The following is a 13258-nucleotide window of genomic DNA, read 5'->3' on the forward strand; positions in this document are numbered from 1 at the left end:
TCCAGGGAGTCTTCTCTTCTCATGAGGTGGCTAAAGTATTGGAGCCTCAGCTTCAGGATCTGTTCTGAGTTACATCATTTTAACTTGCTTGCCCATGAATTGTGTCCAGTAATTTTAAGTTGTTTTAAACTTTTTTTAAAACAACATTGCCTCTCCCCACAGCTAGCAAAAGCAGAATTATCATGTTCTGGTCTGACACCAGATCCCATGCAGTGAGGCAGGTCAGGAGTTGCAGGATAAGAGACCAGGCTGAGGAGGCAAATATCCCCAGCAGAAGCCGAGCAAACGGAGGCCCTTGAAGCCTCTGTCTCCAGACTGTCCCTTCTGGGCCCTCAGACAGCACTCCTCTATTCCTCGGCTGCCTCCTTGGTGTGTTCCTTGTGCCACTTGGCCAGCAAGGTGCTGTGGGAAGGAGCGTGTTTGGCTCCTCAGGGGAAGGCACCCGTAAGGACCCTGGCTCTGGCAACAGAGGCTAGCCCACGAGGGTCAATGGGGTGCTGTCCATCCTCCTTCTTACTATCTGAACTGCTGTATTCCCTCATAGTGTCTTAAATGTGTGTTGACCTCGTTTTCTGATGCACAGATCATAATTGCCATAATTAACGTGTTCATTACTGCCTTTCCCCAAAGATTCATTTCCGCTATTAAGATCAGAGGGGCCGTGTCTGCTTTGCATGCAGAAGGTCTCGGGTACAGCTCTCAGCACCGCCAGGTAGGGCTGAGAGAGAGACCCCATCTGAAGTCCTGGAGAGCCTATTTGTGGTGGTGGTAGGGGTCTCAGGGCAGTGAGGGGAGTGTCTGTAAAGATTACTAGCCCACTTGGACACAACATGCTAAGGATATAAGCTGTCTGTAGCACATGGAGGTGTGTTTTTTGGGGGGGGGGGGGAATCTGTGCCTGGTCACTTGGAGGCAATTCTTTTCTCGCCTTCGGCAAACAGCTGCTTTAGGACATTTCTTGCCTGCAAGCAGAGAGTCATGTATCAGGGCAGAACCTCTGAAGGAAAGTTTATTTTAAATTTATGTTTAGTACATATTATGTTTTTATTTGGTGTTCCATTTTATTGTTTTACTTGCATATATTGCAAACCATAAAAGGTGGCTTAAAAATGGAACAAATAATAACAATTTTAATGGGTGAGGCAGTGAATAAGTGGCATCTGGTTTTCTGCTGCCAGGTTATTGACAGGTGTTTCTGCACAAAGTTAGCCACCATCTTTTTTGCATGTCTCTGTGTTCCTGGGCCCAATTCAAGGTGTTCGTTTCGGCCTGAAATACTTGGGACCCTGGTAGTTCTCAGGGTGCCTTTCCCTTTTGACAGAGTGGCCAAGGCCATGAGATCAAGGGGGAGGGGACAGGAGACAGGGCCTTCTCTGTAGTGGTGCCCCGGCTGTGGAGTGCTCTCCCTCTGGAGCTGCAGATGGAGGCAACATTACTCAGCTTCTAGACCTGGTTACAAAAATGTGTTCTTTCAGGCCTTTGGAGATACCCAAGCTAGTTTGGTTTTACCTGCTGCCCAACCTCACATACTTGGGAGTCAGCCCCACTGAATGTGGCCGGACGCTGCCATGCGTCTTTAGATACCTTGGAAATTGCCTTGTGGTTACTTTGTAATGAAGGGTGGTCTGTTAATTTTGTTAATAATAAACAAATGATGATCATAATGATGCTGCTGTTGGGAGTGCAGAGACCCACTGATGTTTTCAGAGTAGTTAGCAACTGAGGTGAGAGGTGAAAGGCCACGCTCCGTTCTGTAGCAAAGAAGGATTTCATATTAAGCTCTGGCCAGTAGAGTTTAGCAGCATTACTGTTCCAAGGAAGAAGACAATTGCCCTGACTCTGTCTTTGCTATGCACTGCAGTGGTACAGAAACAGCACATCATGTCATGAGAAATTATGTATTTCTCCTGGAATTAAAGATTAAAGGTGGGTCCTTCCTTGCCTCTCATCAGATTGACTAGGAAATGAACTACTTTGAACGGGGATACAGGGACAAAAGGCCCACCCCACAGGGAACCCTCTAACCGCATGAGTCCCATGCAGGAGTGGGTTTTTCCCCCACCCCCGTTTCCCCAGGGCCAGCTCTCTACCTGAGAAGCCTTCTCCTGCTCAAAGTGGGAGAAGAAGGGGTGGGGGACTTCTGGTGCTGGCCCCTCCTTTTGCAGGGAGCGTTTCCAAGCCCCTGGAACTCATTTCTCTCCCAGCAAAATCTCCAGCCCAAAGGACCCAAGCCCAGAGGAGGATGCCTGCCACGTCTCTGCATGATCTGTTAGCCCTGCCTTGCCTCTTGCTAGTTCACCCTCCCCTGGGATCAGGGAATTCTGGCTAATTTCTACACTGGTTTGATTGGGACACTCAGGCACTTTTGACACTGGAAGTCTTCACCTCTAATGCATCAGGGGAGCAGCAGGACAATGTGCTCTGCTTCAGCCTCACATCTTTGCATGTTGAGCAGGAAGGTGGGGGGTGGGGGGAATTTTTGGACATTCAGCTAATTTTGCTTAGAACCCCGCATGTAATTGGGAAGCCCAGTTTGCACAGGATTCCCGTTCAGGTGGAGATTATAAACATACTCAGATGAACACATGACGATGTTTGGGTGGAGCCAGCAATGATGGGACAGGGCAAGCGCCTTCCTCAGTGCATTCTGAGAGCACATGAGGCAAATGCTGACCTTCTGGCTTTGAGGCAGCCTTTCCAACCTCTAAATGTTTTGGACTACAATTCCCATCCGCCCCAGTCCTGCACATCTGCCAAGCTGGTCAAGGTGGCTCTGAGGACAGGCCGTCCTTGTCCTTTACATTACTTAGTAATGGAACAAAATGTGCCTCTAAACTTTGCTTTTTTGTATTTGAAATGTGTTGCACATTCTTGTTTGGAATCAACGCATGTAGGCAAAATGGCTCTCTGCCCCCCTGCATTAATTAAGACAAGTTTGCCTATGAATAGCATCACACAGTGTTAAAATGACAACATAAATGATTTAGCCTACAAAGATGAGTAGATGGAGAAGACCAATTAAGCATATGAAATGGTAGATACCAAAGGTGAGCTCAGTCCTTATGCTTGGCCAATGTGGCACCTCCAGATGTTAGTTGACTGCAGCTCCCATGGCAAGATGGCTGGGCCAGATCTGGAGGGCACCAGCTTAGTAAAGGCTGACATGTGGTTAAAACATCACCAACCACATGTAAGAATCCTAAAAACCATTCTTTTGGGGAGGGGGAGTAACCCGGGGGCGGGGGGACAAAAAAAACTCCCAACAGCTCGGCGACTGAAGATACTTAGTGACCAGATAATGCTGTATTTCTGTTGGGGGGGATGAGTGGGGGATGGGATGGAGTATGTTGCGGGTTCCACTTGTATCACCCTAATTTTTTGGAGGGGTGCTTTGACGATCGGAAATTTGGGGGAACTGTGCAGTAGCAGAGCAGACCAGATGCTCTGAGGAAGGCTTGAGTCCAGAACTTTTCCCACATAGCTCTGCACGGTGATGTATGTCCCTGTTGCATTCTGGAAAGAGGAGAGCCGGCTAGTCCCGCCGAGAGCACCTTCAGAGTATTCACAGCTTAACAGTTCTAAAGGGCAGGAAAGCTCCCAGCTTTAGTGTCCCCCAGAGTCAGGCTCATCTAGGCATCTTTGCTTCACAGCACCAGGCCCTGCTGCTGATCTCCACTATCTTGTGGCTAGCACATGACCTGCCAGTTTCCAACAATGTGCTCAGGAAGAACTGCAGCGCAGGGAAGGGCAACTGGTTCCAAGGACTTCATTCATCAGGGCAGGATTAAATCAAGAAATAAGAGCTCCCTTCTGTCCATCAGGCAGCGCCATTGAACTCTTATTCCCAGATTTCCATCATGGGCGGTGGCTTTTTGTCCTCCTGTTAATTTAACTGTTTAATTATTTATTTCACAAAAATTATATACTGTGTGATTGCAAAAATCAAGAAAACCTCAAGAAGTTTGCAAATAAAATAAAGCAATGAAAACAGCGAAAACAGGCAAAACCAACTTTTTAAACTTTTTAAATGTTGCTACCGAAAGGGGCGCGGGTGGCGCTGTGGGTAAAAGCCTCGGCGCCTAGGGCTTGCCGATCGAAAGGTCGGCCGTTCGAATCCCCGCTGTGGGGTGCGCTCCCGTTGTTCGGTCCCAGCGCCTGCCAACCTAGCAGTTCGAAAGCACGTCAAAGTGCAAGTAGATAAATAGGGACCGCTTACTAGCGGGAAGGTAAATGGCGTTTCCGTGTGCGGCTCTGGCTCGCCAGAGCAGCGATGTCACGCTGGAAGTGTCTCCGGACAGCGCTGGCCTCCGGCCTCTTGAGTGAGATGGGCGCACAACCCTAGAGTCTGTCAAGACTGGCCCATACGGGCAGGGGTACCTTTACCTTTACCTTTTACCGAAAGGTAGCTGCAATTCCAAATCAATTCCAGAGATTGTGGCTCTAGGTAGGGAAGAGGGGTCTCCCCAGCATGTTCAGCCTTTTAGCAGACTACAGTTCCCAGAATTCTTTGGGGGAAACCATGACTGTTTAAAGTGGTAAGATCCTGCTTTAAATGTATAGTGCAAATGGGGCTGGCCTGGGAACCAAGAGCTGGCACAGATGACATTAAGCACCCAGCGATCTCTTCCAAATTCCCACTCGCCCGTGGCCTACTCATGTGAGCAGTTCGACACTGAAGGAGAAGAATTGCATGAAATTGCAGCTCCCCTTCCGTGTCTCAGAAACCACCTTTCCAATCAACAGTGGCTGAGAAGAATTCCTGCCTAGCCTGGGAGGTCTCCTCCCACCCACAGCGCAGAAGGGGAGAAAAGTGGTTCTCCCCCCTCCTTAATTGCCAGGACATCTAATTGCCTTTCTGTCTCTCTAATGCTGTAATAACAGTCAGAATTGCACAGACTGATCCTCCACCGGGTTTCGCGAATGCCCCAAGAGTGAGGAACAGGAGAGCATTGTGCAAAAGACTTCTGGTTTATTTTTTCAGACTGTATTCATGTGGGAACCTTCTGCCTCTCACTGCCATCCTTGCCTCCAAAACTTCCCACAGCCCTGTCCCTGCTCATGTGCTCAAGCTAGCCTGGCAAACAAGCGCAGTCCTGTTTAGCCCCTTTGATGCACAAACTCACTCTGGCCTGCTGTGGTCACCTTGGCCTCCTACCAAAATCATTCAAGCCCTTTGTTTAGAGTGTGTGGTACCCTTCCCTAAATTAAAACGAATCCCTATAGTTTCCCTTGGTCCTTGGTTTGATTTCCTCACAACATTTGGGGTGGTATCCAGTGCTAGTCCTACTCAGAGTAGACCCTCTGAAGTTAACAGACATGACTACCTTAAGTTATTTAATTTCAGTGGGTTTACTCTGAGTAAGACATACAACCCCTGACCCCACATCTTGACACCAAGGGTTGTTTGTGACCAGTGCCAGTCCTACATCAGAGTAGACCCATTGAAACTAATAGACACGGCTAACTTAGATCCTCTAATTGGAGTGGGTCTGTTCTTAGTAGAAGTTAGTTGGATCTGATGCCAAGATTCCAACCTTCCCACCGTCTATGTCTTTGAGCAAGAGGGACAGCTTAGGGTGAGTTGGCCACAGTCATAGGATTTCATTTTCCCAGGACTCTGCAGCAGCAACCAGGCAGATAATATGTTTCCAGAATGCATAACATTTGTGACTATTTCTGTGGTGCTGTAATAGCTTATCTCGCTCTCTCTCCCACAGGTAAATCGCACCTGGCCATTGTCCAGAAGGTGAACAATGAAGGCGAAGGTGACCCTTTCTATGAGGTGCTGGGCCTGGTGACACTGGAGGACGTCATTGAGGAAATCATCAAGTCAGAGATCCTGGACGAGTCAGATATGTACAGTTAGGTCCCTTCCAAATCTCTGCTATTGCCGGGCAGGGTGGTGTGATGGCAGATCGGCTGTATAGTAATAAATATGTGGATATGTGGCTAGGACATTTTGTGGGTCTTCCTATACCATAGGGCAGGGACAGCCAGTGTGGCACCTCCACCTGCTTTGGACTACAACTCCCATCAGTCAGAGCTGGCATGACCAATGATCTGAGAGATGATGGAAGCTGCAGCTCACATCTGAAGCTGCTTGATTGAGGGTCTCCTGAGGATCAGGTTTCATCCATGCAATATGCTGGAAGATTCAGGGCAGATAAAAGAAAGTACCTCTTCTCACAGAGCACAGCTAAACTATGGAACTCACTTCCACAGGAGGCAGTCCTCTTTTAAAGTCATCTGAGATGGTGGCCATCGCTGCCTCCTGCAAGAGCAGATTCCATAGTTCATGATGCCTTGGCTGGCTCACAGATACTCCAGGCCTCTTCCCTAATGCTGACCATTTCTCATTTGGCCACATTGCAGCCTGGTCCTCAAGCACAGTGCTTTGCTTTCCCCATGAGTGCTGTGTCAACCATACACTTCTCAGGGAGAACTTTAGGGTTGCATTGAGGGACAAAATTGGGGCATTTTCCAAACCTGCCCCAGTGTTTGAGAAGGATTTGACTACTCCCAAGGGTGTCCATAGTGTTAACTATGGGTCCCATAGAATTTGATTTGAGTTGTGCTCACTTCGGAAGCAGGTATACTAAAATTGGAATGGTACAGAATTTAATGTGTAGTCCTGAGGACTAGAAAGATGTAAATTATATGAAGGCAGAAGACTTCCAGGAGTCTGAGTTACGTGCCTTTGTGGTAGGCATGAGAGTGAATGGAACAAGCACAGTTTGCAGTAATACACTGAATAGCAAACTTGTTCTTGGGGGGACGCCAGTGGCGTAGTGTGGGGGGTGCAGGGGGGCCGGCCGCACCGGGCGCAACATCTGGGGGTTAGGGTTAGGGGGCGCAAATCCACGGGTTAGGGGGCGCAAATTACTTGCCTTGCCCCGGGTGCTGACAACCCACGCTACGCCACTGGGGGACGCCCTTCCTCTCAACCTATCCCCTTCCTCCTCTGCAGCTGACAACCGATCCAGAAAACGAGTGAATAACCAGAAGAACAAAAGGGACTTCTCTGCCTTTAAGGACAATGACACGGAGTCCAAGGTGAAGATCTCCCCGCAGCTGCTCCTAGCTGCTCACCGCTTTCTCTCTACGGGTAAGAGATCCTTTGGGAATCACTCCCCATTCTTGATTCGAAATCCTGGTTTGCTGGAGAAGCATCAAGCACCGTCTGCTGCTCTTGATATAATGCAGACATTTTGCTTTAGGAATCCCTCCCCCCTACGTGTGGAGCACAGAGAGCCAGGGAAGTACTGTAGCTGCAAATGAGTCATGGGCCTTACTAGACACACCTCCTTAACATGACCTTTGACCCCTGAGAGGTGGGTTTTCAGGGCCAACCCTATCATTTGCAATCTATTTTTGTATTCGTAATCTGCTTTAACTTTTTTTCAATTTAAGCCCAAAATCAAAACCAGGGCCTGCTGTTGACGGGTGCGTGATGATGGTGGTGGTGGTATAACAATACTGTACAGGTCATATGGGCATCAAGAAGCATAGCAGCTTCAGGCTGCCATGGGGTCCCCACCCTCTGTGGGGCTGTGTTTTGGCTGAGTGTAGGAATGTGTGGCATGGGGCAGTTTGGGGAGGAACTGGCATATTTACATGCCGCTTAATACTAAAGCGGTCTCCAAGCAGCAAAAAATAACAAAAAAATATAAAGCAAACAATTAAACCATAGGCATATCTGGTCTAAAATACAGCAATACCCTATAAATGCAGTAAAATTTTGGAAAGGTGAAGACACATGGGAAGCAAAAATCGCTCAGAGGGCAGCCTCCTTGACAGGGGCTGCTTTGGGTTTCTCACAGGAGCCCATCTTACCTTTTTCTTGGCACACCAGTGCTGCCCGGCACATTTTTTGGAAATGTCTGACTTGCATCATTTGCAAGAAATGCACCCACACCTGCGCAGGCAGGTACCCCCCACCGTTTGATGTGGAATCCTGTTCCCTTTGCTGTCTTATCTTGAGGCCCATAATAAGAGCTGCCAAATCTGATTTCAAAGACTAATAGGAGAGCCTTGTGAGAAGGTCATTCCCATTGTCTCATTCACAAATTACAGGGGATTTACCTTCTCAGAAAGACAAGCCCTCCATTATCCTGTCTGCTGTGGCTTTAGGCTTGAATGGGAGGTTGCTGCGGGGTCTGTCTGTTTATCCTCCCCCCCTCTTCCTCCGCGTCTCTTCCTTGCATCAAAGTCAACAAAACACAGCCCCAATATGGTTGGCAAGTTTCTAGGGAGGGCAGCCAGCCTGGGATAGGCTACAACTGAAGATAGGGCAACCTAGGTTGTATCCAGTGCTGGTCCTACTCAGAGTAGACTCCCTGCAATTAATGACATGGCTAACAAAGGTCCACTGCTTTTGGTCAGTCTGCTCTGAGTCCACCTTAGATGCAACCATTTGCTTGCGGGGGCAGGAGCTGCAAGAGGGAGCGGTGCTCCTTAGAACGCGGAAATGTCAAAGCCAGCTGAGAAGGAAAATTCATTGCCAGGGAAGCCCCCACTGAGAGAGGCAGAGTCTGAGACCGAGAGAATATATAGATTATGGCGGGGGAAATCCCAGGGCGCTGTTGGTTTTTATTAAGTTGTTATTTATTTCATAAAATTTGCATGTCACTTGATAGCAAGAAAAAAGACCCCAAAGCAATTTACAAAAATAACGGAGCTATAAAGTTATCAATAGAAACATTTAAAGGCTGCTATTTAAACAAACAAACAAAAAACAAAATCAATGGTCAGCTGAAAACAGCAGAGGTACAGTTCCCAGAGTTCCCAGTGAAGACTGATTGATGACCAAACCAATCTGTTGTAGATCTGGGAGGGATTCTCTTTGCAACTCTCCATACCTTTAACAAATTACAGCTCCCAGAATTCTTTGGAGGAAGCCGAGACTGTTCAAAGTAGTATTGTAGCACTTTGAATGTTTGGTGTGAACCTGGCCTGGCTCTGTATCATCCGCAGTGACTGGCCGTGGCTCTCTCCCAGACCTCCCTGGAGAAGGCTTTGGGGACGGGCCTTTTTGCATGCAAAGCAGGCGTTCTGCCGCTGACCGCTGCCCTTCCCCAACAATTCTCACCCACTGAGGGTGAAGAAATATCAGGTCGATAACAGCCTGAATTTCTGGTTTCAGTACACGTCTCTCATATCTGCTTTTTTCTGGGTTTCACTGCTCCCACTTCTTTGCAATGCCTGGACCTGCCCTGAAAGGTTGATTCCCCTGGATGTTTCCCTCTGGGGTCTGACTTGCATGCCCCCGCCTGCTTTTTGCAGAAGTGACGCAGTTCACCCCCTCCCTCATTTCGGAAAAGATCCTGCTCCGTCTGCTCAAGCACCGCGACGTCATCAACGAGCTGAAGTACGACGAAGAAAACAAGAAGTGCCCCCAGCACTTCCTCTTCAACAGGAACAAGCCGGCCGACTTCTTCATCCTCATCCTGCAGGTAATCCAATCCCCTTGGCGTTTGGAAGCAGGGGGGGGGAAGAGACTCTCACCAGTTTAAGGCAGTAGTGGGCGGGGCCAGGGGCAAAAGTGGGAGGAGCAACAGATGAGATTTTGCTGCAGCCAGCTCCATTCCAGCCACGCAAAAGTCAGAGTTTTCCCTCACCCGACCACCTAAGGAGTGCTCAGAGGAGGGATGGAGAGGAGCATCCTGAGGGCCAGGTAGAGGGCAGCATTGGACCTCCGACATGAGGCTCACCTCCTCCGTTGTGCCTGGTATGGAACAGGACTGGCTAAACTGATGCCCTCTGAATGATGCTGGACTCCCTCAGTCCAGCATGGCCGGTGGTCAGGGGTGATTGGGGGTCCCCCCACCCAGGGGACCAGGAGGATTGTGGGAAGCGATACTGGGTGTTCCCACAGTCTCTGAGGGGCAGAGGCCAGCCTGTGAGGCCTCAGTTTGGAATTATCTCTTTGTTCCTTTGTCTCACACAAAGCGAAGGCTGATAACAATTCTGACCCTCCTCTATTAAACCAGCCCTGCTGCCCTCAAATCCTCTCCCCACATCCACCTCTTGCCCCAACTCGGCTTCCAAATGGTCTCCCACCAGCATTTAAACTCCTTTTCAAGCTCTTATCCAATCACCAGTCATTTCCACCTGCACACATTGCCTCCTGCTTCCAACCTAACACATACCTTAATTTAAATCTTATACTTAACCTACACATTTACCTTACAATACTGCATATGCACACAAATACAGATGTTCCCTAAAGAAATGCCCAAACTTCTCCCACACCTGTTTGTTGCAGGTAGAGGCTGACATTCATAGGCTGACTGTGCTCCCCCCTTGGAAGCTTGTGTGCCATTTTTCACCTTCTCATTGAAAGATCCCTTTACCGCCGTGCAACTGCTGCTGACTCTGGCTGCTTCATGGAAGCTCCTGAGAATCTCACATGACTCTTTGTCTTTCTCACAGGGCAAAGTGGAGGTGGAGGCCGGCAAGGAGAATATGAAATTTGAGACCGGTCCTTTCTCCTATTACGGAGTGATGGCATTGAGCCCGTTGGTCACCACAAGTAAGGACCTGCATGCGGAGGGGGCCAAAGGGAGACGGCCACAAAAGGGGCATGGGGCCAGGCACCCTTCCCAGTGGAGCCCGCTCCCTCTGTCTGTCAGTGGCAGTGGGCGGGAATGGTCAGCTGGCAAGCCAAGAGGCAAGCCGGGCCCAGGAAGTATTGTTTTTACCAAGCCCCCTGGGTGGTCGTCCACCAGGGCCTGCAAACCCTGATGGACTTCAGCTCCCTTCAGCCCCAGCCAGTATAGCCAGTGGTTAAGGATGATGAGAGTTGTCGTCTGGCAACTTTGGGAGGGCCCCGCACACTTGCCACCTCTGCCTTAGGCCTCGCTCAAGGCATGGTAGCAAAAAGTTATGCCCATCATTCACTTATAAGGGAAGGCAGATTCCATGGGAGAGAAGGAGGGCTCAGCTCTCCTCTTTAGGCTTTGGATGTGACACACTATCCATGCCAAAGCGCATGTGCTCCATAAATGGGTGGGCCTGATTGTTCGCAGGGGGTGTCTTTCTTGTGCCTCCCCTCCATCAAAAGGGGTTGTGCTACAGAATACACATCATGCACCCCCTGTTTGCAGAAAGGGCTGGGCTTCCAGAATACAGTTCATCCTGGCAGCCATGCCCATCCCAAGATGCTTTGCTTTTCCCTCGTAGCTGCACCTCCCAATCCTGGAGGAGACTGGCAATAGCTCTTGAGAGAGAGAGGGGTCTTTCCCAGCCCTACTCGGAGATTTTGGGGGTAAACCTGGGATGTTTTGCACACAAAGCTCAAGTTCTACCAAGCTATGGTCCTTCCATGCTTAGGGCCCCCTCGCAGTATCAGAGGTTTCTGGGGCACAGCTTTTGACTCCTGTGCAGCCAGGCATGAATTAAGGAGCTGACCCTCACTAGGACATTGCAAGAGGTCCTGGCACTCATCTGGAGAGTGGGCTGAAATAACCCTTGAGCTGTGGCAACCAGAAACCACAAAACAGCCCCCCATGAGCACATGAAGTTGCTTTCTCCCAACTTAGGCTTGTTTCTCCATGTAGCCCAGAAGCAGAAGCAGCTCTCTGAGGTGTCATGCAGGACTTCCCCAGCCCAAGACCCGTAATCCTTTTAAGCAAGAAGTTAGGGCAGCAAGAGGCCGGCCCCCTCCTGATGTTGTGGGCTGCAGTTCTTATTGTCGCTAATCATTGGCCTTGCTGGCTGGTGCTGCTGGGAGTTGGAGTTCAAATCTTAAGGGCACCACATTGGCTTCCCCTTTGTAAAGGGATTGAACCTGGGATCTTCTGCACACCGTCTTCATGCCCTAAATCAGGAGCCTCTCGCTCCTTGAGGGCCACTTTGTCCTCTGCGGGCATCCCTTTGTCTTGAGAGACAGTGGAGTGCACCTCAGGGCGTGAAGTCAGACCCCTGTGTTAGCAGCACTGAAATGACCTGGCCTGCTCAGACAACAAGACCCCTTTCTTGGCCTCTCTGATGTGGTCCAAAGGAAAGCAGAGCAAGACCTTTGGCACCAGCTTAGCTGCAGGAATTGCTGGAAGGAGGCGTACAAGGTGCCATCCAACCAGCTTAGGGACTTCACTCTGGATTTGTGTAGGGTTCACTCCTTAGCCTTTTCTTCTCCCAGTGATGTTCTTCAAGGCAGCGGAGGTTCAGGATCAGAGTTTTCCTTCTCCTAGATGGGTTCCCTTCCCAGGTTGACAAGCCCCATCTGCTCCAACTCTCTCCTCTAGGGGATGGAAGAACAACCAGAAGTATATTCCAGAAATTGCCCTGCTCAGCTGCAAGCTCTTGAGCTCCATACTCCATATGCTGCCATCTTGCATGAATGAATGGGTGCTTAGTGCTAAATAAGCCATTGATGGAGCAGAGGGGGTCGTCTTAGGAATGGCAGTCCCCCCCCCTTTCAAATCACCACTCAGGTGAATTGGATCTTCCCTTTCCTTCCACACAGCAGTCGTGTTACACCCCCTACCGTGGAAGGTAAACAGCCACATAGAAAGCTGTCTTACGCTGAGTCAGAGCATAGGTCTGTCTTCCTCAGTATTGCCTACACTGACTGGCAGCAGCTTTCCAGGATTTCAGAGAGCAAGTGTCTCCCAGCCCTACCTGGCGATGCCAGGGCAAGGCAGATGCTCTGCCACTGAGCCTCGTCCCCTCCCCAGGACGGGAAAGGCAGAATGTGTGCAGTATGGAAGGAGATAAGGTGGTGGTCAGACCAAGGAAATTCCACCGCAGAGAGGTCAGGCTCAGAACAGTTCTCAGTGGAGACAAGATCAAAGGACAACAAACAGGGGCAGATATATACAATCTTGTGTGCTGTATTTAGATTTTTTGTTTGTTTGTTTGTTTGTTTGGGGAGGAGTGACTTGCAGGAAAGTTCCCATCAGCCTAAGTGTGCAAGCGTGGGAACAAACTCTCCAGTAATTTAACACTGGACTCTCCCCCCACCCCCGAGGTGGCACCATCTCATTCTACATCTGTGGCTCTGCTTCTGTGTGCTCACTTCTTCGGTTTCCTCAGAGGAGAAGGGCCGCAGCTGGGTCAGAGGGGGCAGAACGGGGCATTGGCAAAGAGGAGGAAGGTTAGCCAGCCAGGAAGACTGGAGGTGAAGGTTGAGGGAAGAGTACATTTCAGGGGCCAGATATAATTGCTCCAGGGGCTGGCTGGGGCTCACAGGCCACCGACTGCCCATCCCTGCCCTGATGCTTGAAGAAAGCGGACTCTGCCGCTTCTTGGGTTGCTG

The 13258-nt window shown here is 49.8% G+C and overlaps 1 protein-coding gene across 2 annotated transcripts in view; it reads left to right on the forward strand.

Annotated features, from left to right (window-relative positions):
* The window catches only part of CNNM4 (cyclin and CBS domain divalent metal cation transport mediator 4), a 54037-nt gene that overhangs the window by 32104 nt on the left and 8675 nt on the right, over positions 1–13258 (forward strand). For both annotated transcript variants that reach the window (XM_028741045.2, XM_028741047.2), the window contains exons 2-5: positions 5718–5861; positions 6968–7105; positions 9283–9452; positions 10432–10531. In XM_028741045.2, coding sequence (XP_028596878.2) covers positions 5718–5861; positions 6968–7105; positions 9283–9452; positions 10432–10531 — 552 coding nt within the window. The remainder of the gene's footprint in view (positions 1–5717; positions 5862–6967; positions 7106–9282; positions 9453–10431; positions 10532–13258) is intronic.

The sequence above is a fragment of the Podarcis muralis genome, chromosome 7 (genome assembly GCF_964188315.1).
Source record: "Podarcis muralis chromosome 7, rPodMur119.hap1.1, whole genome shotgun sequence".
Classification (NCBI taxonomy): domain Eukaryota; kingdom Metazoa; phylum Chordata; class Lepidosauria; order Squamata; family Lacertidae; genus Podarcis; species Podarcis muralis.